Raw genomic sequence first — 24,498 nt, forward strand, 5'->3', positions numbered from 1 at the left:
AGGGCAAAGTGGAATGAAGCATTGGTCTTGAGCACATATAAGGAAAATAGAGGGTAGCGTGTGATCACAATAACGGGTGAAATTATAAGTAAATAATGACAAGATTGATGTCAAGTTTAAAAGAACGAAGAGGGATGTACAGGAGCAGAACAGGCAAGGCAGCGCGATTTAGTAAGGCACATTAGAAGATCTGAAGCTTACATTTGGACATTAACTCTGAATCCACTTATAGAAATATACATGAATAGGGGCCTCCCTGGAGGCGCAAGGGGTTAAGATGCAACCTGTGAAGCTATCTGCAGCCACTGTAGCAGGAATTCGATCCCCGGCCAGGGAGCTACCCACATGACACAGCGGACCTCTCCTGACTTGCCCACTGCTCCCCTCAGCAGTGTATTTCAGTCAGTCTGCCTGTTCTGTTCCCCACTCTCTCAGGTGAATCCTCTCACCCCCCCCCACTTCTGGCCTGTACCCAGTTCTTGTATGTATAAATATATAAATCTTTTATTTTTTTTTTAAATCTTCTATTTTTCTTTTTTTTTTTAATATTTATTTATTTATTTATTTATTTATTTATACAAGCACTGGGTACAGTCAGAAGCACGGGAGGGTGAGAGAATTCACCAGAGCCAGAGCGGGGAGCAGAGCAGGCAGAAGGACCGAAGTACACTGCTGAGGGGAGCAGCAGGCGGCAGGAGAGGTCTGCGCGCCATGTGGGACCCTCCTCCAGTGGCTGGGGAGCAGCCGGGGATCGAACCGGCGCCGCAGAGTCTGCGGGCAGCTTCACAACCCAGCGCTCAACCGCTGCGCCACCGGGGAGGCCCAATATATAAATCTTTTAAAAAAAGAAATATACATGGATAACTCTCAGAATTCTGACTCTTTCACATTTCCTGGGATGCAACCTGCCGTGCAAAGGACACGGACCAAGTCCAGAATGTCAGATGTCGCAGATTAAGGAATAGATTGAATTGAGGAAAGAGAAGGATCATAACGCCAGTATCAGCAAGAATGAGTTTCTCTCCCTCTCATCCCATGGAGGGATTCCAGGCCATAATGATCTCCTGGGTGTAGTTGGGGTTCCATTCATTGGAGGGAATCCTTCTCCCTGTAGGTCTGTCTCACACCTTAGGCTGCACAAGTCTAAGAAAGTGGTCTTGTCAATAGTGAAATAAACATAGTCTTTGATGCCAAAAAAAAATCTGGTTTAGGAATGCCAGCTATTTACAGGAGTTGCCTAGAATTGAAACATTGCCTGGCATTGGGGAATCTGGGGGTGCTTGGGATCTTAGGCATCAGCAGAACATAACTGTTACCCTTGAAATTAAGAACTCAACAATCACAAGTGTCTTCATGTCTCCTAGTGCTGTGGCCTCAGTTCTCCATCGTCCACAGCAGCCCATGCCCAGCTCTCCCCTTGCAGGTCTGGTGGTCTCCCCTCAAACGATCCCATCACCCTCGACCCCTAGAAATTTTCTGATCAATTCCTCCTCTTTTTTTAATATAAACTATTTTGCAATAGAGCCTTTTTTAATTTTTAAGATTTCTTTATTTATACAAGAATTGGGGTACAGTCAGAGGCACAGAAGTGTGAGAGAATCCACCAGAGACAGAGCAGGAGCAGAACAGGCAGATGGACTGAAGACACTGTTGAGGGGAGCAGCGGGCGAGATAGGAGAGGTCTGCCTCGCCATGTGGGTTTCTCCCTGGCTGGCCAGGGATCAAACCCACACTGCAGAAGCTGCGGACAGCCTCACAGTACGGCGCTCAAACCCCTCTGCCACTGGGGAGGCCCTCAATCCCTTCTCTTGAACTTATTATAAGGGATCAAGAAAATGTGTCTTAAACCTGTGGTCTGAAACCTCCTGCTAAGATGGTTCTCACAAGACTAGGGGAGCAGTGACTGAAGCTAGAGTTATACACAGCAGGAAAGACAAGCATACAGTGGGCTGCAAAAGAAACCATTTCTATAAGTTAGGGAAGGGTAAGGGCATCTCTTGAGGTCCTGGGCATTTTCTCTGATACTGAGAAAATGAGGAAGGATTATCCAACTCCTCTCCCAGACTCTGACACTCTAGCCAAATGTTGACTTTTTCCATAGGAAAACAAACTTCATCCCAATGAGGAAAGATCATAAGTGGGAAGGTTAAACTGGGTGATTGACTGCATGGATCTGCTTGGCAGCTCACCCACTTCCTCACTCGGCATATAAGAAGTAAGCTGGGCACCCGGGATTCACTGCTTTAGGACGTCACACCGTCTCTTTCAGAATGTTCTCTCTCCAGCACCAGTTCAGGGCCAGCTGGGCCGTCCTGCTCCTGGTTTTCTGCCTGCAGCTTGGGCTCAACAATGCTCAGACAGACACGTGAGTCATCCCTGTCTCCTCACAGAAAACTTTGCAGGGAGTGCTCCTGACCTAGCCTAGAAATCTACATATGCCATTCTGAAAAACTCTCCACCTTCCCAGAGCTTTAGTCTCAGGAAAGACCCAGCCAAAGTTCCACTGCTCCCAGGAGGCCCCATGCATTCCCCTCGCATTTCCACAGAGTGCTTCTAGTCTGCCCGTGGAAATAAGGCTCCCGGTTGCACATGAGAACTGTAATTGACAAGTAGCTCTGCTCTGTGGCTCTGATCCACATCCTGTTCTTGGTCCGAAAGTGCTCACCTCACCCGCTGAGAGTTTAGCAGGTCCGTGAGTTCCAGCAATAGCTTTGGGCAACTTTGCCGGGACTCTCTGAAGGAACAGAGCCCATTGATCCTCGGCCCCATGATTAGAAGTTGAGTAAGCCCAGTCCCTTAGACATCCTTCCTATTCTGAAGCCCAGAGATGATTGGAGGAAACCATTCATCCCCACCACTAACCCCTCCCGTACCAGGACACAGGAGCATGGGTTTGGAAGTCAACATATTCAGCGTACATGTTGGGTCACGTAAAAGGAAATAGAAAAATGAAGCTTCGGGGGAGATGCAGAAACACTGAGCACTTCTAAGAGGTCTTCCCAGGAAACAGGGTTTGGAATGCGGGGTTTCTGGCAGGATTACAGTGGTACTCTCTATGTCCTGTCCTGAAGGACACCATTCAGGATTTTAACAGGTTAGTCTAATGGAGGCAGGGAGCCTCCGAAACCCTAAGTGGGACGGGTTCAGAGACAAAAGTCACTCCACATAGCCATAAGGGACAGCAAGTGGTTAAAATAAGCTATGCTAGCTAGGCTCAGCACCCCCCAGTTTGCCCAGGAATTCTTGGTTTTGGCACCAAAAGTCCTTCACCCTAGGATACCCCTTGCAAAATGGGGGAGTAGCCACTCCAGCTAAGCTGTTCATCCTAACAATCCTAAATCCACTCACAAAAGGGAGGGCTAGGAAGACACTGAAATCCTCACACCCCTCTCCTGGCTACTGAGCACTGGAGCAAGTGGATGGGGAAATGGAATCTCTCTGAGATCTGACGTGCTTTTCCCTAGGAATATGGGACTGTGAAGAAGCACTACAGGCCTGGAAGCACTCCTGTCCCACCAACCCCATAGGCGCCTAGCCAGGAGCTTCAGGGAAAGAAAGAGTAACTCTGGTGGTTCTGAACCCAGCCCTCACTGACAGAAGAACATCAGACTATTCTCTCTGCCTCCATTTCCTTTTTCCTGTTGAGGATGACATGTGGCCTGGATGTAGGATTCCCAAATACGGTTAGGTTATATGTTCAAATCTCTTATAGAGTTAAATAAATACAGATTCCTAGACCCCACCAGGAAACAAAGGAGGCGCTCCAAGAATGGTCATCCAAACTCCCCCAATGCTCTGAGAGGTTGTGCTTTCACGTGATCCTGTTGATATGGAGTTTTCTATTCACGAGGACTTGAGTCTTCTCAGTCAATGGATAGTCAGCAGAACCTGCAGGATCTTATTAGGAAATAATATATGGCATTGTATTTTTGTCCTTTTTTACTTTATTTTTTGTTAATGGAAGGAAAGAGGCACAACTTTCAGTGTCCAAATTGCTTTATTAAACAAAACTAAAAATCTGTACTCAATCAACCCCAAATCTAGAGTCCCCAGGAGATTCGGATGCTCAGAAATCAGTCCAACACCCATCATTTCACTGTCCCTGTACCTCCCCTGCGCATTCTGCCTTGCACATTAGGCCCCATGTCTTGTGGATTGATCTTTGACCTCTGATATGTTTCTCTCTTCCCCCAAACCAGTGCAACGATAATAGGAATGAACGTGACCATGCCCAGCAGCGTACGGGCAGATGAACTAACTGAGGTGATTCTTAAGGTGAACACAGATATGAGAGAATGTATGGTGGTAAGTAAATGCCTAAACTAATCTGACTCCTAAATTATAAATTCAATTAGATTAGTCTCTCTTTAATATTGCACAGCATCATTAATCATTGCGAATCAACATTCTCATACATGTTATGCCACTCGAGTCTCAGTGATAATCATGGGAGCTCGGAGCCAACTACTCTTCTCACTTTAGAGATGAAGAAAACCTGATCTAGAGACCTCTAGGAAGACTAGGAGAAAGAAGGAGAGGTGGGAACAACATAACTAAGAGGGAGAGGAGGAGGCCTCCCTAGTGGCCAACGGGTTAAGTCTCAGCACTGCACCACGACGGCCTCAGTTGGATGCCCAGCCAGGGAGCTGACCCACATATGGTGCAGCGGACCTCTCCTGTCTCCCCGCTGCTCCCCTCAGCAGTGTTTCAGTAGACCTGCCTGTTCTGCTCCCCACTCTGTCTCTGGTGAGTCCTCTCACTGCCTACACCCCAGTTCTTCTACACAAAAATAAATTTTAGGGCCTCCCCTGGTGGCGCAGCGGTTGAGCACTGGGCTGCGAGGCTGCCTGCAGCCTCTGCAGCACCGGTTCGTTCCCCGGCCACCGGCGAGGGTCCGCCAAAAAAAATAAATAAATAAAAATTAAAAATCTTTAACAAAAGAAAGACGGAGAGGAGAGAAAGAAAGTATCAGAGCCAGGTAAGCCTTGATAAGAGCTGCTTCAGGGTCCTGGGCATGACTGTGTGAGCTGGGAGGGGGGGGAGGGGCTTTCAGAAGGGAAAACTGCAACCCCATTCCACAGGTTGAGGTAAGAAGGAAGGTCCAATTTTTGGACTCGAGAAGAGGTTCTCAAGTAGTAATATGCAGCGATACTCCTTGAAATCTTGTTAAAATGCAGTTTCTGCATTTCTGGGGAGAGACCAGAGCTCTTGTATTCCTAAGTCTCCCAGGCCATGCCCCAGCTGGGGTTCCAAGGACCACACTTTGAGTAACAAGAGATGAGAATGGATAACGTGATCCCTCTTGTCTGACTGCTGCAGGCCAGGAACGAAAGGGTCCTATGTGGGTGCAACACACAGAGAGACCCTTGCCCAGGAAAAGCATGTCCTGCACCAGCTCACCAAGGGGCCTCTCACAGGTCAGAGGAGTGCACCTGCCTTTTGTAAACTACCTGTGTCCCAGGGCTAGGACAGGTGCGCCTCCACCTCCTTCAGGAAGGTCACCTAGTGGTGTGCGTCCCAACTAAATGGAAGAACTAGTGCTAGAATGCTTAAATTGAAACCAAAATTGGGAGCAGGTAGACTCCAATCCATTAAAATATATTCTAAAAATGGCCCCACACAGGTAAGAGAAAGTTTTCTGATCACTGAGCAAAGAATAGCACAGCTACTTTGTCACAATTTCTAAGTGTCAGAGTCCCCGGGGAAATTTAGATTTGGGGCTTGCTGGGCGTTATGTACAGATTTAGTTTTGTTTAATAAAGCAACTTGGACATCTTCTTTCCTTCCATTCACAAAAAATTAAAGTAAAAAATGATAAAAGTACAATACTATATATCACTTCCTAAGAATGTCCAAGAATATGAACCCTGGATATTAATTTGAGGTGAGAGGTAGGCAGCGTCATAAATGTTTAATGCTGTATATTGTTTATTATAGTCACAGGTAAGAAACGGAGTAAGAATGTGTACTTAAAAGTTTTGTGATAATGGCAGTCTGGTGGTAATAGGTAACAAAAGTCTATTTTGTTCCCTCAGAAAATGATAGGCAGTGAAAAATTAGTTTCTTCACCAAATGACATGTGATAATTCTGTGCTACTGTGATGAATAAGATTCTGTTTAAAGGTCAATGTTAGTATAATATAATAAAGTGTCCTTCTTAAAACCTACCTGAGTATAAGTAAAGGACAGGAAGTCCATAAAAACCTTGACATTAATAATCAGAAATAATCTATTCCAGGAAATTTTGTTAGGTTCTGGCCCACCAGTTTTTATTTGTAGCTAGTTCCTAAAAAAAAAGGATATAAACTGTAGAGCACCTTTATATTTTTAAAATTTTAGGAAAGTAGAATTTGTTTTTATGTGAGAAATTGCTACCACCTAATCCTCATTTTCTATCAATTATGATATGAAATTTAAATAGGATAGATGACTATAAAATTTAAATAGGATAGATTATACTCTCAATCATGTATTTGAATATACAGAGCATATAGTCCTTTGAGGTGGAAGAAAACTTAAAGTAAATTACAATGATTAATGCTGGTCTCATAAAGTCTATGCAATGCTTATCAGATGATAATTTTAAATGTATAAATAAAATGTATTAAATGACATAGGAAAACCACCATATTGAAAACAGTGATAAAATTATTTAAGACTTATTTGTGATATAGTAATGTTTCTTTATCCACATACTAGCCAAGGGCAGTATGTTTAAAATATAGATAAGTTAAATGTTATTCTTTAACATTTATAAACATTTATTATATGTGATGGATGATGGTGCATGACTTAAATAGGTACCTTAAATTGTGTACTGGCCTTACCAACAAATCACATGTACAACTGGACATGTCCTGGGTTTTGATTTCTTGCTTTGAAGATACAATTCTTGAAAATCCTAACTCACAAAGACATACTGTTCCAGATATAAAGGTCAATAAGGCAAGGGTAGGCTTTTCTGCAGAAATGCCAGGACTCCAAAGTCCTCTGAGTGAGATTCCAATGGTGTGAACATTTGAATTCATTGCCGGGTCTGAGGGGTCAGTGGGTGCAGTTGCCAGTCACCTGGGCAAACAGCCCCAGCCATGACCAGGCCGCCATTCCGATAGCTCCCCTGCATTCAAGGTGGCAATGACAGCAGGAAATACCTAGCCACATCTGTCATGTGGCAGGAACATATCTGTTTCTCCCTGTGATGAAAGCCACATACATGGCCAAGGCCACTGTGGGTCACTGACATATTCCTGGCACCGGGGATGCTTGATTGGGGGAGGTCAGTGAGATAAAGAAGCACTTTCTTCCCATCTGAGTTCACACACTCACTGAACTCTACCCACAAATCCCTCTGGGCCTGTGAACCCCAGGATGAAACCCCTGTGCTGCACATGAACTAGACAACAGCTTTCCAACTCCACTGAATCTTACACAGAACTGGGATTTTTATTAGAAAGCACTCTCTCCTGAAAGAAGGAAAAAGGAAACGTACTTCCAAGATTTCTTTTGCTTATCTAACAGTCAAGAGTATGGGGCAGGTATTTTCATCTCACAAGGGAAGAAAGTGACAGATATCACTTTAACACCAAAGGTCAGGGAGTTAAGGGGGAGCCCGGCCAGGCTTCAGTCACCGAGCTGGCAGGCAGACCTGGCTCTGCCTTCTGCACCCAGTCAGCCAGGCTGTGCTTGCAGGCCAGTGCCTGAAGGCCCGGCCAGGTAACTAGGCAAGCCTGCTCCCCAGGTGAATAGCTGTGCCAGGATGAGTTCTCCGGGCCCTGTGGATTCACCCAGCTCTTCCCTCCCGGGCCCAAGGCCCACACGACTGAAGTAGAAATTAGAGTTGAGGAAAGCCGAGTGGACTTCAACTCCTGAAATGATGCTCCCAAAGGAAAGCCCCCCTGACCCCCGGCCATGGCTCTGGCCCACGCCTGGCCCCTCTTTGTCTACGAAGAACATCCCTCCTCCCTCTTTGTCTTTCTCTCTCTTCCCGTCCTCAAACTAACACTGGGTTCGTTCTTTCTCCCCAGATTAAAGCCTACCTTGCAAGTTCTGTTACACTGGATGGTCCTTTGAGCTATAAATACACTGCCTGTCTCTGTAATGATTATCCAAGAACCTTCTTCTGGGACCTTCGGACCAACAGTAAGTATCAGAGCCTTGCAAAGGAAGAACTTCACACGATGGAGGGAAAACCACACGAGAACGGTGGCTCTGGGTCTAGAGCAGAAGTTGGGGCAGAAGGGAAGAGCTGAAGGCCCAGAACAAGGGAGATACTTTTGTAAAATATTTCAGGAAACTGAATCCCAGCAAGAGATGCCTGACACTAATAGACGAGATAAGACACTGGGGGTTAGAGTGTTATCAGGAATGATCTTTGTTCTTGTCTCTTTCAGACACTATGACGATAGCATTTGTGGTTGATATTGTTAAGGATACAGATATTTGCCCCTACGATAGGGCAGTGAGTCCAATTACTGCAAACCGTTTCGTCACCTATCGCAGGATAGCGGTATACTGACCTGAGCGGAAGCCCTCGTCTCTCTGATCTCTCTCCCAGGTGCCTTCCTCCAAGGGAACTTGGTGGGAGGATCTGCCGTGGTCTATAAAATAAACTTCTCATAAGCTTCTCTGTGTACTGTTGTATCTTCCCACAAAAATCTATCCCAGAAAACCCCCAGAGTACCCAGAATTTCTATAGCTTTGGTCTTCTTTTTTTTTAAAGATTTATTTATTTATTTATACAAGCACTGGGTACAGTCAGAAGTGCGGGAGGGTGAGAGGATTTACCAGAGCCAGAGCGGAGAGCAGAGCAGGCAAAAGGACCGAAGCACATTGCTGAGGGGAGCAGCTGACAGCAGGAGAGGTCTGTGCGCCATGTGGGACCCTCGCCCGGTGGCCGGGGATTGAACGGGCGCTGCAGAGGCTGCGGGCAGCTTCGCAACCCAGCGCTCAACTGCTGTGCCACCAGGGAAACCCAGCTTTGGTCTTTCAAAGACCCTTTACTGAAGAGAGTTCGTGGGTCCTCACTGCCCATTGGTATGAAGAGGGAAAGATAAAGAGACAGAGAAGAGAGGGGTCATTCTTGGGAGGAGGGGCTCTAAAATTCAAAGTCAATGAGGGGCACAACCAGGACAGGCACCCAAGACTCCTGACTCCTTGACTCTCCCACATACCACTGCCCCACCAGGCCCTCCCTCAGACACGGGAGATGGAAGTTGCCCTGCATATAGCAGAGGCAGAAGCAAAGCTGGTCCTCTTTGGAGCACCAGTTTTCCCTTGTATTCTGTGGTTTATTTTCAACTGGGAAAAATGACAGACTAAGTAATATGTGGGGACATCAGGCTGCACAGAGATACACTAGGTTAATGAGTAGAACGGGCCTGGAGGGGTTCTGCCAGAGAGGAACTGGGGCTTTCTTAGAGACGGAGATCTGGCTAGGATCCTGGGCACCAAGAGGGCAGGGGGCTTCTAGCAGATAGAACAGCAGGCACCAAGAGCCCAAAGCATGAAGGGTGGCACAGGTAGGGCAGGTGGGCACGTTGATACTGGGTAGGATTAAGGCAAAGTCAGAAAGGCTAGAGAAGAGCATGGTGAGGGGACAGGAGCAAAGTCAATGTGTCTAGGTAAGAGGGCAAGACCATATCTCCTAGACCAATGATTCTACGTGGCACCAGAATCCAGGACAGGGAAACATGATCACTGAAAGAGATCACTTCATATGTTCATTAGAGTTTACTAGCATTGATTGTCTGGATTGATTCAGCAATGTTCTGAATAGTTTTACTTTCATGTTCAGTAACATATATGATATAAGTGGAATATTATTCAGTCATGAAAAAGAAGATACTTCTGCTATTGGGACAAGATGGAATTGTGCTAAGTGAAATAAAGCAAAAAAAAAAAAAATACTGTAGGACATTGCTTATATGTGGAATCTAAAAAGACTGAACTCAGAAGCAGAGAGCAGAGTGATGGTTACCAGTGCTTTGTTGGTGAGGGACTGGAGAGATGCTGGTATAAGGGTACAAACTTCTTGTTAGAAGATGACAAGGCTCTGGAAATCTAATGTACAGTATAGTTACTACATTTAATAATACTGTACTATATTCTTGAAGTATGCTAAGAGAGACCTTAATTATTCTGACCACATAAAACAAGTAGTATGTGACGTGATGGAGGTATTAGTTTAACCTATGGTGATAGTCATTTTGCAATATATAAGTTTATCAAATCAACATATTAAAATATTAAAAACGGGCCTCCCCTGGTGGCGCAGCGGTTGAGCGCTGGGCTGCGAGGCTGCCTGCAGCCTCTGCAGCGCCGGTTCATTCCCCGGCCGCCGGGGAGGGTCCCACAAATGAATAAATAAATAAATAAATGATAAAAATAAAATATTAAAAGCATGTGCTACATGTCAATCTTATCTCAATAAAACTGGAAACCCTTTAAATAAAGTATTAAAAAAAACACTCATTATTTATTTATTCAATAAATATTTATTGAGTGCACTTGGCTTTACAGAAGTGAATCAGGAATTTTTATCCTGATCTTCTGAAATTTATATTGTTTATGGGAGCTAGACAACAAGCAAGTAAATACTATTCTTATCTTCATTTAAGAGAAAATTGAGATGAGATAAAGAAAGTAATTTGCAAAAGACAGTAATTTAGCAGAGCTAGGATTTGAACCAACCACATAGGCTGACTTCTACATACACACAGACACACACACACTCCCCTCCTGCCTTAAGTGGGCCTCCTCAAACCTTCTGCAAACAGCATTTCCAAAATTCTTTATTTTATTTACCTCCTGCACTAGTTCTGTGAAAACCTTTACCTCTTGTGGTACCTTTGTCTACCAATGCAACGAAGTCTTAATTGTCTAGAGTAGCTCTGTCCAGTAAAAATATAGAAAGAAATATATTTTAAGCTACATATGTAATTTAAATTTTTTCTGATAGTCACATGTTTTAAAAAAGCAACAAGTGGTGAAATTCATTCAATGATTTATTGTATTTAGCCTATTATGTATAAGCATTATTTCAAGATGTCATTAATAAAAAAATCATTTCTGAGCTATCTTACATTCTTTTTTCCATACTAAGTTTTTGAAATCCACTGGGAAGTTTACACTCACAACACACCTAAGTTGGTCTAGCCTTATTTCCAGGGCTCCATGGCCATTGGTGGTCAGTGACTACACTAGACAGTACAGGTATTAAATGTTTCCACTATCTCAAACAGAGCTGATGGTCAGAAAAACCTAGAGCCTTAGAGAGCAAAGTCTTCTGCCAGCCCTCATCATAATGCAATGCACAAACTCCTACAACTGCCATCACATGACCACTACTATCTTGATACACTGAAAGAATGATAGATTGCTCTCTTTGAGAAAAGTCAGTTGAAATTAGCTAACTGCTTCACCGATAACAGTTAAGATTGCTGCTTAATCTGTTCAGCACACCCTTGATTTTATTGGTGCATGTTACACTTAATACTTAGTAGAAACATCCTTTTACCTTCCCTGGAAGTCTATTAGGGACAGGAGACTTATTATGGAAATTGGCTCACATGCATATGGAGGCTGAGAAACCCCACAATATGCCACCTGCATGCTGGGGAACCAGGAAAACAATCAGTAAAGTTCAGCCTGAATCCTGAAGACTGAGAATTGGAAACCAATGGTGTAAGTCCCATCCTATAATCAAAAATCCCCTCAAACCAAGAGTGCTAATGTCCAAGGGCAGGAGACAATGGACATCTCAGCTCAAGCAAAGAGGGATTCACCCCACTTCCACCTTTTTGTTCTACTCAGGTCTTCAAGGGATTGAATGATGCCCACTGGCAGTGGTGAAGGGCATCTTCTTTACTCAGTCTACTCATTCAAATGTTAACCTCTTCTTCAGACACCCTCAAAGACATATGCAGAAATGATATTTTACCAGTTACTTGGGCATCCCACAGCCCCATCAAATTTGACACATAAAATTAACCATCACAAGACACTTGCCTGATCTTCCTTCATGACAGAGGGAAACTTTGTATCCTTTGTCAGGGCTATTCTCTGGATAGAAAAAATTGCACAATGTCATGCATATGGTAAGAGTACTAATGGCTAAGAAGGATGTCTAAATGGGTGGAAGGAATAAGGAAATACTACTTTAAGTGTAGTACAGCAAGGCAGACCAAGAATCTCCAAGTTCCTCTAAGAGCTCTGATGAGGAAACCAGACAGCAAGGTCCTGCATACTTGGAAAAGAAGGTAGGGTCATGTCAGATAAGTGGATGCCACAGGAGAGAAGCCATCTCAGCTTGGGTGCCAGAAAAGCAGTAACTGAGACACAGGCAAATAAACAGGAAGCTTATTTTGCAATGTGATGTCAAAAGGGTGAGGAACTCGAAGGATGAAAAAGAAAAGATGGAAAAAAATTGAGCAAGCAAATAGTACCAAGCTGGCTACTATTTAGGAAACTAGTTGATCAGTTGGGAAAGAATTTCTGAGGTGCCTGATGAAATATGTCTCAAAAGGATGAAAAAAGTCATTTATCCATTGGCTTTTTTGCCCAAGGAATGGTCAAGAGTGGCCCTTCCACATATCACCTCTCATATCCTTCTGAATTATATACGTGTGCGTGCTGAGTACACTGCTATAGGCATCCAGGCCTCAGCATCATAGAGGCAAGCTGTGACACCTACTGGAATCATTGTTGAGTTACAGTAGCATGAATTTGGTCAAAGCCACTGATTTTGATTTCAGTGACTGTGACAATGTGTGAGGACAAGCAGAATCAAAATGAGTACTGACCCACTTACTAACAAGAAGAAATAAGCCAAGTACAAGCAACGCCAGCAGAAAATAAGCCTGGGCTAGACACCAATCTTGCCCTGACTACTCACTAAAAAAGATGGATGGAAAGAGGTACAACAAAGAAGTGACTGAATCTTGAACCCAGAGCAAATGAGAAATTCTTGGATTGAAGTGGAGTTATCATAACATGGCTTCCTTTGGTTTACGCATTGGGTAGATTATGAAAAGCAACACATATAATTGATTTGTGCCCTATATGATTATCCTTGGGTGATTCTCATTGAGTCTTTAAATGACTGTAAGACCAGTCATTGGAAAAGCAATTTTGTGGTTGACCTCTTCAAGTAAACCGATGTATTACAACTACTTGAATCAAATACTGATGGAAACCATGACAAGTTTCTGGCTCAGTTATGGGTTATTTTACTTAATTATATATAAACTTAGAGATGGAGCCATCTCATCAGTCTTATTGCCCAGGCTGTAAACATTTGTGATTGTATGTCATTAATCAACTGGATTAATTAATTCTGCACTCAGTATCCTCACTAAGTAAGGCTACATATTGCATGCTCTTGAAAGCAGAAACGCGGCTCAGGTGACTCCATGTCTAGAGCACATCTATATGTCAGCCTGAATAGTTCAATGAAGTTACCAAAACAAATTCTCACAAACACAATGGCTCAAAAGAATTCAATGTTAGGATTTTTTTTGATGTTTATTGAGGTAACATTCATTTACAACATTGAATGTTTTAAGGGTGCAGGTTCATACCTCTATAAATGTAAGTTATCATAGTATGCCCACCACCAAAGCACTTATTATCTTAATTTTGTGGGTTAAAAAGTAACAAACATCTCACTGGATTAAAATAAAGTTATTAGAAGGACTGTGTTCCTTCCTAAAGAAACCAGGGTAGGATCCATTTCCTCATTGATTAACATTGTTGGCAGAATTCATGCAGCCCCTCTATACCTTCAAACCACAAATATGAGAACTAGAACTTGAACCCTTCTCATGTCTCTCCCTTACTTTCTCTCCCTCCCCCACAACCAGAAAAGGTTCTCCACTTTTTAATGACTCGTGAGATAAAATTGGACCTGTCCTGGGCACCTGCACCCCTTTGTTTATAGCAGCACTATTTATAATAGCTAAGCTATGGAAATAACCCAAATGCCCAAAAATAGATGACTGAATCAAGAAGACATGGTCCATATGCACAATGGAATATTACTCAGCAATCAAAAAAGATAAACTCATTCAATTTGCAGCAACATGGATGGAGCTGGAAGGGCTCATGCTCAGCAAAATAAGCCAGAAAGAAAGAAAAAAATACCGGATGGTCTCACTCATAGCAGGAATTTAGAAAAACTAAATAAGGGACTATGAAAAGACTAATTATAATAAAGTAAAAATCAAAATCAACAAGCAACTATGAACCAGGGACACACTACAGGGTGGGGAGGAGGGTTCAGGGTCACAATAAGGGGGGTGGGGAATTGTACGGGGACTATAACCAAGATGAAAATGCATACATTGTGCAAAAATGAAAAATGATATAAAAATTATATAAAATAAAAATTTAAAAAAATAACAATATAATTTAAAAAAATTGACCTGTCCTGATAATCCTGAATCATCTCCCTACTCCAGCTTCATAATCTTAATTACATCTGCAAAGTTCCTTTTTCCATGTAATGTTCTTAAGACTAGGGTCTGGGCATTATTCAGCCTACTGCATATGGACAGATAGAGAAGAGTATAAAGTCAGACCATATGACTTGTTCCAAAGAATTCCCTGTATTGTTTTTTTTTTGTTTGTTTATTTTTTTTAATTTATGTATTATTGAGGTACTGTTGTTCCACATCCTTACCATTGTTTTGACAGTTTACCTATTACTGTTTATCAGTCTCTATAGTTTCTGTTCCCAAGCAAAGCAAATAACCCTGGAAGCAACTGTTTCCCCAGCTGTGAAGGGATGATTAGCACATTTACATGAGCTATCATAGACCTCTCTTTGTCCTTAGTCTTAGTCATTGTATAGAAAACTCTATTTTTGTTCTAATTATTAGAAACTTTGTCTTTTTTAAGATATCTATATTGAGATAATCCATGAGTCTGATTTTTCTTTCAGAGTGAAATTTCCTAGCACAGCAGAACTTTGGATTTTCCTGGGTAATTCCCAAATTGTTTTGCGTAACTGACTTTACCTCCAACCAGTTCCTTAATATGTAAACAACTTCAAAAATTTTTAGCACTTTGGCTTTTCCTTGTCCCAAATGAAATATTATGTCTGTCTCTTAAAAAGAAAGCCAAAGGAGAAACTGAAGTATCTTCCATTTTACTAAAATAAAAAATGTAATTTACTTTCCTAGGTTGTCAGGTCAATAGGTCTTCACCATTTTAGAATAAAATTCAATGTCTTAAAATGTCCCAACAACATAATGGATGCCCAATAAATGTTTTTATTTAATTGTGTTAATAAAGATGTGCAGGTGGATACCAGTGGGAACATCGTTGAATTTTCTAAGCATTATAGTTCTGCTGCAGAACTGATAATCACTGGTTACTTATTTCACATATCTCCCAATCAGAGACTTTCCACTTTAGGAGAAATTTATTGAGTGGATACAAGAAGATACAACTGTCCTAAGGGAGAAATGGGGTCTACAAAGTTGCTCCTCTGATAAAATGTATTTACATTTACTGGGGATAACATGAAATAGTATTTAGATAAAGAAAATCTTGGAGGAAAAAATCATCTTACTGACTTAGCATTAACAAAGATCAATGTCAAAATAAGAGGAAAAAGAAAATAAAAATTTAAATATGAAGACTGTTATGAGAAAGAAATTTTTCATTCACCCAAGAGAACAAAACTGGTGGGGAGGGATCCAGAAATATTGAATTAATGAATAAAAATTAATAGAATAAGAACAGGTTCATATGAAGAGATGGCTATTGATGACTTTTGTTCCAGTATAAATGGGTCAAGAACTAGAGAAATAAATAGGAAACTTCTGGAAGGATGTGTGAGAAATAATTACTTTTACTATCTGTTGATTATAAGATGAAGGAATTAAGTCATTTTTAAACTTATCTGCTCCTTGGAATGCAGAGGATCCAAATAAGGGATCAGGGAAAAATAAGAAATTATAATAAAGTGAAAATCAAAATCAACAAGCAACTATAAACCAGAGACATTATGCAGGAGGGAGAAGAGAGCAGGATCAAAACAGGGGTGGGAAGAGCACAAGGGACTATGGTGATGGTACACGGTGAATTAGTGGTAGGAATTTCACAGTGACTATAACCAAGATGAGAAAGCATACATTGTACAAAAATGAAGACGGATGTAAAAATATATATAAAATAAAAGCATATTTAAAAATAAAATAAACTTACCTGTTCCTTGAATTTATGTCAAAATCGTTATCCTATAAAAGAATCAAAGAGAAATTCTGTAAATGAAAATTACCACTGAAATTAAGAACCCAATGCACAGATTTAATAGCAACTTGGATGCAGTTAAGGAAAGAATTAGTGAAACTGAAAACAGATTATAATTATAATTCAGAGTGCATTATAGAGAAAAGAAAGATGGATACTGTGCAAAATACAAAGAAATAGCTAAAAACAACCTCCCCTGATCTTGCTCTCACTTGGTCCTCGTCTTTCTCTCAAGGTCCTATTTAGCTCCAGCACTCCAGTTCTCTAGAAGTCCGTAAGAGGTAAGAGTAGCAATCTCAACAGTCCCAACTCACCCACTCTTAGACTTTACTTCCCCACAAGCATCCTTAACTCTTCCATGATTGTCCCACTTGGATGTTAGGTGGGCAAATCCATGGGTCCTAGTCACCCTACCTCTCAATCTGTGTTGAGGGAAAAGCAGCTCTCCCTGCCCTCATTAGTTAACCAAGCATATGACTTCTTCCATTGGCCTCCAGTTACTTCATCCTTTGTGTGCTCTTGGGACACACAGGGCCCTCAGGTGTGAGTTCAAAGAGGATTTTTATATTGGCAGTGACACACCGATGCTTTCTCCACTCCTTGAGTCCCCCTGCTCTCTCTGCCCTTCCCACTTCCATTTTCTCTCCAAGGCCACCTCAATCCTGAGCTTTTCTCTTGTTTTAAGTCCCTGCTTCTCTGGCCATATCTTGATAGAAAACAATTTCAGCAACTTGACAATTCTTCAGACTTCCCCTTGGAATTCCTATCAACAATACCCTTTCATCCATAGTAGGAACAACTTTGTCATTAGCTGTGACAAGCAAAGCCTCTTGTGAAGTGCCTTTGGTGATGCCCATGGGCCCAGCTTCTGCCCACTGCTTCTCTGCAGCTCCCAACACTGTGAAGCCCAGCCTCTGGTAAGATCATCCAGTCATGTACCCCCTGCCTCTGTCCTCTGTCTCCCACTCTCTCACAGATGTTTCCTGCAAACAACCGTTGTTCTCATTCAACCTCACTTGATTTGAGCATCAGAGCTGCAAAATTCCAGGATTTATGGGGTGGTGGCATGCCACTTCTCATGCCTTATTGAGGGCCATTGAGATGGTCATTCATTAATCAGCAAGTGTACTTGTACTGCCACCTAGAGGTCAGGTACCATCCTAGGAGTTGAGAATGGGATATGGTGATGAGCGAAACAAAGAGGCTAGGCATCAAACACAAAGAGGAATGTAGAGGATCCAGCAGGTACTAGACTCTAAAGGGCCTTGTCCCATCTCTCCTCACTCACTTGGAAGTCTGGGTCAGCAGAAGTGGGGAAGCGCCAATGACAAGAAAAATAAACGCTACAACCAATAGTGGTTGGAAACAAGCAAAGTAGCACGTGTTTATTACACTGCGTTCAAGGGAAATAATTGGAGTTCAAGAATAGAGAATAAAGATGAAATGGTAAAATTTTTAACTGTCCCTGGGACAGAAAAACTTCATGTTTTGCCTTACTTAAAAGAAGCCTTACGTATGAGGAGAACCAAGTGTTATGAAGATTTTCAGACATCTCACCATGAACCTTCTCATTATTAGAATTACTTTATTAACATTATTTAGAGTTACCCAGATTCCATACTGTAATAGTTACCATGTTTGCCTAACACTATCTTAGAGTCATGTGCATTCATAAAAGTTAATTTGCTCCAAATTGAGAATTCCACTTATCATTGTGTGTCCTATGCTTGTATTTTAAAATCAGAAACAACTTCCCTAAGATAAAAGGGAATCTCTTTTGGTTTTAAATTACCAAGACAGATTGGGCATGTGGAATATTTACCCTAATGTTGGTTAGCCTATCTTTTAAAGGAATGAGACAACTTTTCCTTCAACTTATATTCCTAGTGTTTTGTTAATAATGAAACAAGTATGCATATGTATATGTGTATGTGCAATTATTAATATATATATTTTTTTAATTGGGAGGAGAGCCTGGTTTACAACTCTGTATATGATTTAGAGGTACAAGACCACACCCTTCAGTGTGCATGACCATATCACACACAGCACCAAGAAACCTACAGTCCTCCACCACAGTTCATTATGCACCCTTTCGCTCTAGTAGCCTCAAGTCTGCAGTCAGTCAAATTTCTAAGGTTTGTTATTGAGTTGGTTTTATGTGACACTTTATTTTGTTTCTCTACACTCCACCTGTACGTGACACCAGTATTTATCTTTCTTCTCTGACTTAATTTGCTTAGCATAATACCATCCAGCTCCATCCATAATGATACAAATGGCAAGAGTTTACCTTTTTTATGAATGAGTAGTATTTCACTTTGTATATATACCACATTTTCCTAATCTACTCATCTGTCCTTGGGCAATTATGTGTTTTCCATATCTTGGCTATTGTAAATAATGCTACAATGAACATAGGAGTGCATATATATCCCTTCAAATTAGTGTTTTTGCATTCTTCAGGAAGATACTTAGGAATAGAATTACTGGATCACATGGTATAACTATAATAAATATTTTAATAAATCTCCACACTGTTTTCCACAGGGGCTGGGGCAGTCTACATTCCCTAGTCTACATTCATACCAGCAATGTAATAGAATTTCTTTTTTCAACATCCTCACCAATACTAGTTAATTCTGGCTTTCTGACATGGGTAATTCACATAGTGTGAGATGGTATCTCATTGTGGTTTTGATCTACATTTCCCTGAATACAAGTGATTATGAGAATTTTTCCATGTGCCTGTTTGTCATCTGCATGTCTTCTTTGGAGAAGTGCCTAGTTAGCTCTTCTGCCCAATTTTTTTTAATTGGGTTATTTGTTTTCTTTTTCTTGAGTTATATAAGTTCTTTGTAGATCTTGGATATCAGCTGTGTATTGTGCAAATATTTCCTCCTATTCAGTAGGTGTCTTTGTTTTACTGATAGTTTCTTTCATTGTGCAGAAACCTTTTTAGTTTGAAATAGTACCAACTGTTTATATTTGTTTTTGTTTCTTTTGCTGTTTGAGACAAATCTATAAAGTCATCATTAAAGCCTATGTCATGGAATGTTATGCCTATACTTTTCTGTGTTTTTTATGGTTTCAAGTCGTATACCCAAGTCTTTAATCTGTTTTTGAGTTATTTCTTGTGTATAGTGCAAGAGAGTGGTGTAGTTTCATTTTTTGCATGACTGTCTGCTTTTCCCAATACCATTTATTGAAGAGATTTTGCTTTCTCCAATGTATACTCTTTGCTCCTTCATTGTAGATTAACTCTCCATATAAATGTGGGTTTATTTATGGGCTCTCAATACTAGTCCATTGGTCCATATGTCTGTTTTTAGTTCCAGTACCACACTATTTTGATTATTATATCTTTGCAGTATAGTTTGAAATCTAGCAATGTGATACCGCCACACTTCCCTTTTTAATCAGGATTTCTTTGGCTGTCTGATGTCTTTGTGGTTCCATATGAATTTTAGTAATGTTTGCTCTATTTGTTTGAAGAATGCCATTGAAACTTTGATCGGGATTTCATTGAATCTGCATATTGCTTTGGATAACATGACCATTTTAACAATGTTAAGTACTTCACTCCATAAGCAGGAAATATCTTTCTACTTCTTTCTTTTTTCTTTTAACAAAGCCTTATAGTTTTCATTGCATAGGTCCTTCACTTTCTTTGTTAAGTTTACTCCAAGGCATTTAATTTTTTTAATAAGATTGTTTTCTTGATTTCTTTGCATATAAAAATGCAGCTGGTTTTGTAAATTGATTCTGTAACATGCCACTTTGCTGTTTCAATTAATTTTTTGTGGAATATTTAGGGTTTTCTATGTATATTATTATTTCATCTGCAAATAGTGATAGTTTTACTCCTTCTTTCCCCTTCTGTATTCATTTTATACCATTCTGTTTTCTAATTGCTCTAGCTAAGATTTCCAAAACTATGTTGAGTAGCAGTGGTAAAAGTGAACATCCTTGTCTTGTACTAGATCTTAATGGAAAAGCTTTCAGTTTTTCACCATTGATAATGATGTTAGCTGTAGGTTTGTCATCTATGGCCTTTACTACACCAAAGTTTCTTCCATTCCCCCCATTCTTGAGTTTACTTTTACCAGAAATAGATGTTGAATTTTATTGGGGACTTTCTTAGCATTTACTGATATTGTCATTTGATTTTTATCCTTTTGATGGATTTCTGAATGTTGGACTATCTGCACATTCCTGGAATAAATCCCACTTGATTATGGTGTATTATCCTTTTTTAATGCATAGTTGAATTAAGTTGGCTTAGATTTCATTTAGGATGTTTGCATTTATGTTCATTAGGGAAATGGTCTATAACTTTTTTGTGTGCTGTCTTTGTTTTTGGCATCAGGATAAAATGTGTTTGGAAGTATCCCCTCTCTCAATTTTTTGGAAAAATTTGAGGATAGGCATTAACTTATTGGTGAAGGTTTGATAGAACTGCCTAGTGAAACCATCTGGACCTAGACATTTGTTTTTGGAAGATTTTGTTGCTGTTTCAATTTCCTTGCTTGTGATTTGTCTATTCAGATTTTCTATTTCTTCCTGATTCCACCTCAGAAAGTTACATATTTCTAAGAACTCTCCCCTCTCTTCTAGGTTATTCAACTTTTAGCACACAAATGTTCATTGTAACATCTTATGATCCCCTAAATTTCTGAGATAACTGTTGAGATACTACTCTCATTTCTGTTCCTATTTGAGTTTTCTTCCCCTTTTTTTGCTTTGTGAGCCTAGCTAGAGGTTTGCCTGTTTCGTTTTTTAAATAACCAGCTTTGGTTTCATTAATCTTTGGAACTTTTTAATTTCTATTTCTATTTCCTTTATTTCTGCTCTAATTTTTACTATTTCCTTTCTTATACTGGCTTTTGGTTTTGTTTGTTCTTCCATTTCTAGTTCCTTGAGGTGAGATAAGGCTATTTACTCAAGTTTTTTCTTGTTTCTTGATGTGGATCTTGATATGGAGCTTGTTTCTTGATGTGGATCTTATTTCTTGATGTGCTATATAATTCCCTATTGGTACTACTTTTGCTGTGTGCCATAGGTTCTGTTAGGTTATGTCCTCCCTTTCATTTTCCTCCAGGTATTTTTTAATTTCTTCCTTAATTTCCACACTAACCCAATAGTCACTCGGTAGTATGTTATTCAGCCTCCACATAGTAGAGATTTTTCTTGCTTTCTTTTGTGGTTGATTTTTAGTGTAATACTTTCGTGATGAGAGAAGACACTTGAAAGAAGACACTTTCAATATTGATGAATTTACTGATGCTTTTTTGTGACAATATGGGATCTATCCTGGAGAATGTCCCATGTGTACTTGAGAAGAATGTATATTCAATTTTTGGAGGGTGTAATGACTTAAAATATTGAGTAAGCACCTGTGGTCTAATTCTTTGTTTAAAGGTATGGTTTCCATGTTGTTGTTGTTTTTCTATCTGGTTGACCTTCTCATTGGTGAAATTGAGGTGTCCATGAGCCCAACCACTATTTTGTTGCTGCCAATGTCTGTTTTCAAATTCCATAATAATTGCCTTATGTATTTGGATGCTCTTTCATTTGGTGAGTGTTACGACTCTTTCATTTGATGAGTGTTATGTCAACCTGTTGTATTGTTCTTTAATCATAATATAGTGTTCATCCCTGTGTCTTGTTACCTTTTTCACCTGGAAGTCTATTTTATTTGAAATAAGTGTGACTGTCCCTGCCTTTCTTTGGGTCCCATTTGCTTAGAGGATTGTTCCAAACCTTTACTCTGAGCCTACGTTTCTCTTTGGAGTTCAGATGTATTTCCTGGAGACAACAGAAAGTTAGTTTTTTATTTTCTAATCCTACCAGTTACTCTGTGCTTTTAGATGGGTGAGTTCAATCCAATTACATTTACAATGATTAATGATAAGGGTCCTGCTACTGCCATGTTGTCCTTTGTTTTCTGGCTCTACTTTCTCGTTTAATTTTTAAGTGGATACTATTCAATTTAGAGATAAGTTCCTTTCAACATTTCCTGTTGGGGAGGTAGAGTATTGGCAAACTCCTTCAGTTTCTCTTTGTCTGAGAAGGCCTTTATTGCCCCCTTGTAGCTTAAGGGAGTCTTGCAGGATATAGAATTCTCAGCTAGCAGCTTTTATCTTTAAGTATTTTCAAGACATCATTTGCTCATACTGTTTCCTCAGAGAAGTTTGGTGTAAGTCTGACGGCAACTTCAATATTCTTTCTTTGTCTTGAACTCTTGAAGTTTCACCTCTATGTCTTGGCATAGGTTTCATTACATTTAGGTGACCAGGTGGTATCATGGGCTTGTATATTTAATTCCTTCTCCAGGTTTGGGAATTTTTCATCTTTTTTTTTTTTCTAGTGTTCACTGTTCCCTTCCATGTCTCTTCCCCTTTCTAGAATACCTATTATTCTTATATTGCCTTTCCTCCTGGAGTTGGGTAATTCTCAAACATGTTTCCTCATCTACTCTTTGTATTTCTCTTTCTTCTTCCACCGGGATTCTTTGTTCACTGCCATCTTTGAGGTCACTAATCTAATCTTCCATTTGGTCTATTCTACTTCCATGGCTTTCTATGGCATCTCTTTAATATCTTCTTTCTTTTTACATCCTGCACCCCCATTATTTCCTTATTTAAAACTTCAATTCTAGCTTCCATTTATTGATTTTATCTCTCAGGATATTCATATGTTTTTCTGTATTTTCTTCCATTTCTTTGATTTTCTTACCATGGCAATTTTGAACTTTGTATCTAATGGAAAGAAAAGATCTTCCACATCTTTGTGGGAGGAGCTTGGAGATTTGTCCTCTCTCTGTGAGGAAACGTTTCCTTAAAGAGTCAAGGTTCCATGCGTTGTATTTTTCCATCTTCCCATTTTGTAGCTTTCTAGGTGGTTATTTTTTCAAGTGTATAAGGGTTCAGTACTTCAACTTTTCCAGAAGGTGGTGCTGTATGTCATGGAAAACTGGTCTGCAGCTGCTGAGTTAGTGGGTGGTGGAAATTCCTGGATGGATCCAGTCATTGGTGCAAGTGGTGTGCAACAGTGGCTTGTGTTTGTAGTGCTGAAAGTCCTCTTCCCTGGATTTCCGGGCCCATGTCTCTGCTGTCTGTGGGATTGTGCTGTCTTGCTTTACAGCATTAGCTCAAGTCCTAAGGGAGTGGGAGATGGAGAGGTGGAGCACTGTTTTGCACTCTGTCCTCTTCACTAGGGACCTGGCCCACCTGGAACACCTCAGCTCCTCCACAAGTATCTACTGTCAGCTAAGGGTACACTTCTACACTAAATCAGCTCAGTCAACTGTTACAAATTTCTTTAAATCCAAGCAGTAGTATGGATTAAGGACATTGGTATACCAAGGATTCTCAAAGAGGATACAGAAACATCTTGTATAATACATAACTTTAAAAATTTATCATTTCTCAGATAATTTGTTTTGCCAAGAAGATCTATCTTTTGAAAACTAATGTTCTTGCTTTATTATTCTTCTTTAAATGATGAAGACATTATAAAAATCTATCAGGGAGGGAAATGTTACAGACAAGTCAACCCTGTAATTAGTCTTTGGCCTGCACAAAAGGATCCACAAGTATGGGCAGTATGACATAGTGGGAAAGAACTCACTCTGTAATCAAGTGAGTTCGTTGAATGCCAGGTCTATTTGTATGACTGTGGACAAGTTATTTAACTTCAGTTTTATCATCTATAAAATGAGATGATAAAGTATATTCTTCACAAGGTTGTTGTGAGGCTGATGATTTATTTCTACATCAATTATAGCTATAGACATATAGATATGTGCCTCCACAGAATAAGAACTACATCTATATTTTTCATATTATTATTTTTTAACCAGTTCCCTGAGTTCAAAGGCAAGTCAAACTAAGTTAGGTGGTGACTTAGTGAGCAAGATTGAATAAATGGAGTCAGTAAAGAACACAGTTCTTGATAACATGTTAGTGATTTACAAAACAGAATCTACCTAAGTTCTTCCCTAGATCCCATGACTGAACTAATACCAACACGTCCATAGGGACATGGGGGTGGATTAGGAACCAAATCCTTCCGTCATTTGCATCTCCAGATTTATATTAGAGCTAAGAATTCTGAGATAAACAAATGTAGTGAATTTGGAAATGATGCATCAACTACTTCCTCCTGTGACATTAATAGTGGGATTCTCAAGGATCTGCTCATCAAATATCCTCCAGACACCAAGAGGAGAAACAACTCAGG

At 40.4% G+C, this 24,498-nt stretch overlaps 1 protein-coding gene across 1 annotated transcript; it reads left to right on the forward strand.

The window, feature by feature from the left end:
• The first annotated feature begins 2,234 nt into the window (after window positions 1-2,234).
• On the forward strand, window positions 2,235-8,614 carry PIP (prolactin induced protein). The gene is made up of 4 exons (XM_054691925.1): window positions 2,235-2,365; window positions 4,200-4,305; window positions 8,025-8,139; window positions 8,391-8,614. The coding sequence occupies exons 1-4, from the start codon at window positions 2,271-2,273 to the stop codon at window positions 8,513-8,515; spliced, it is 441 nt and encodes a 146-aa protein (XP_054547900.1). The 5' UTR covers window positions 2,235-2,270; the 3' UTR covers window positions 8,516-8,614.
• The last annotated feature ends 15,884 nt before the right edge of the window (window positions 8,615-24,498 follow it).

This window comes from Talpa occidentalis, unplaced genomic scaffold (genome assembly GCF_014898055.3).
Source record: "Talpa occidentalis isolate TD23 unplaced genomic scaffold, MPIMG_talOcc4v2.1, whole genome shotgun sequence".
Taxonomy (NCBI): Eukaryota; Metazoa; Chordata; class Mammalia; order Eulipotyphla; family Talpidae; genus Talpa; species Talpa occidentalis.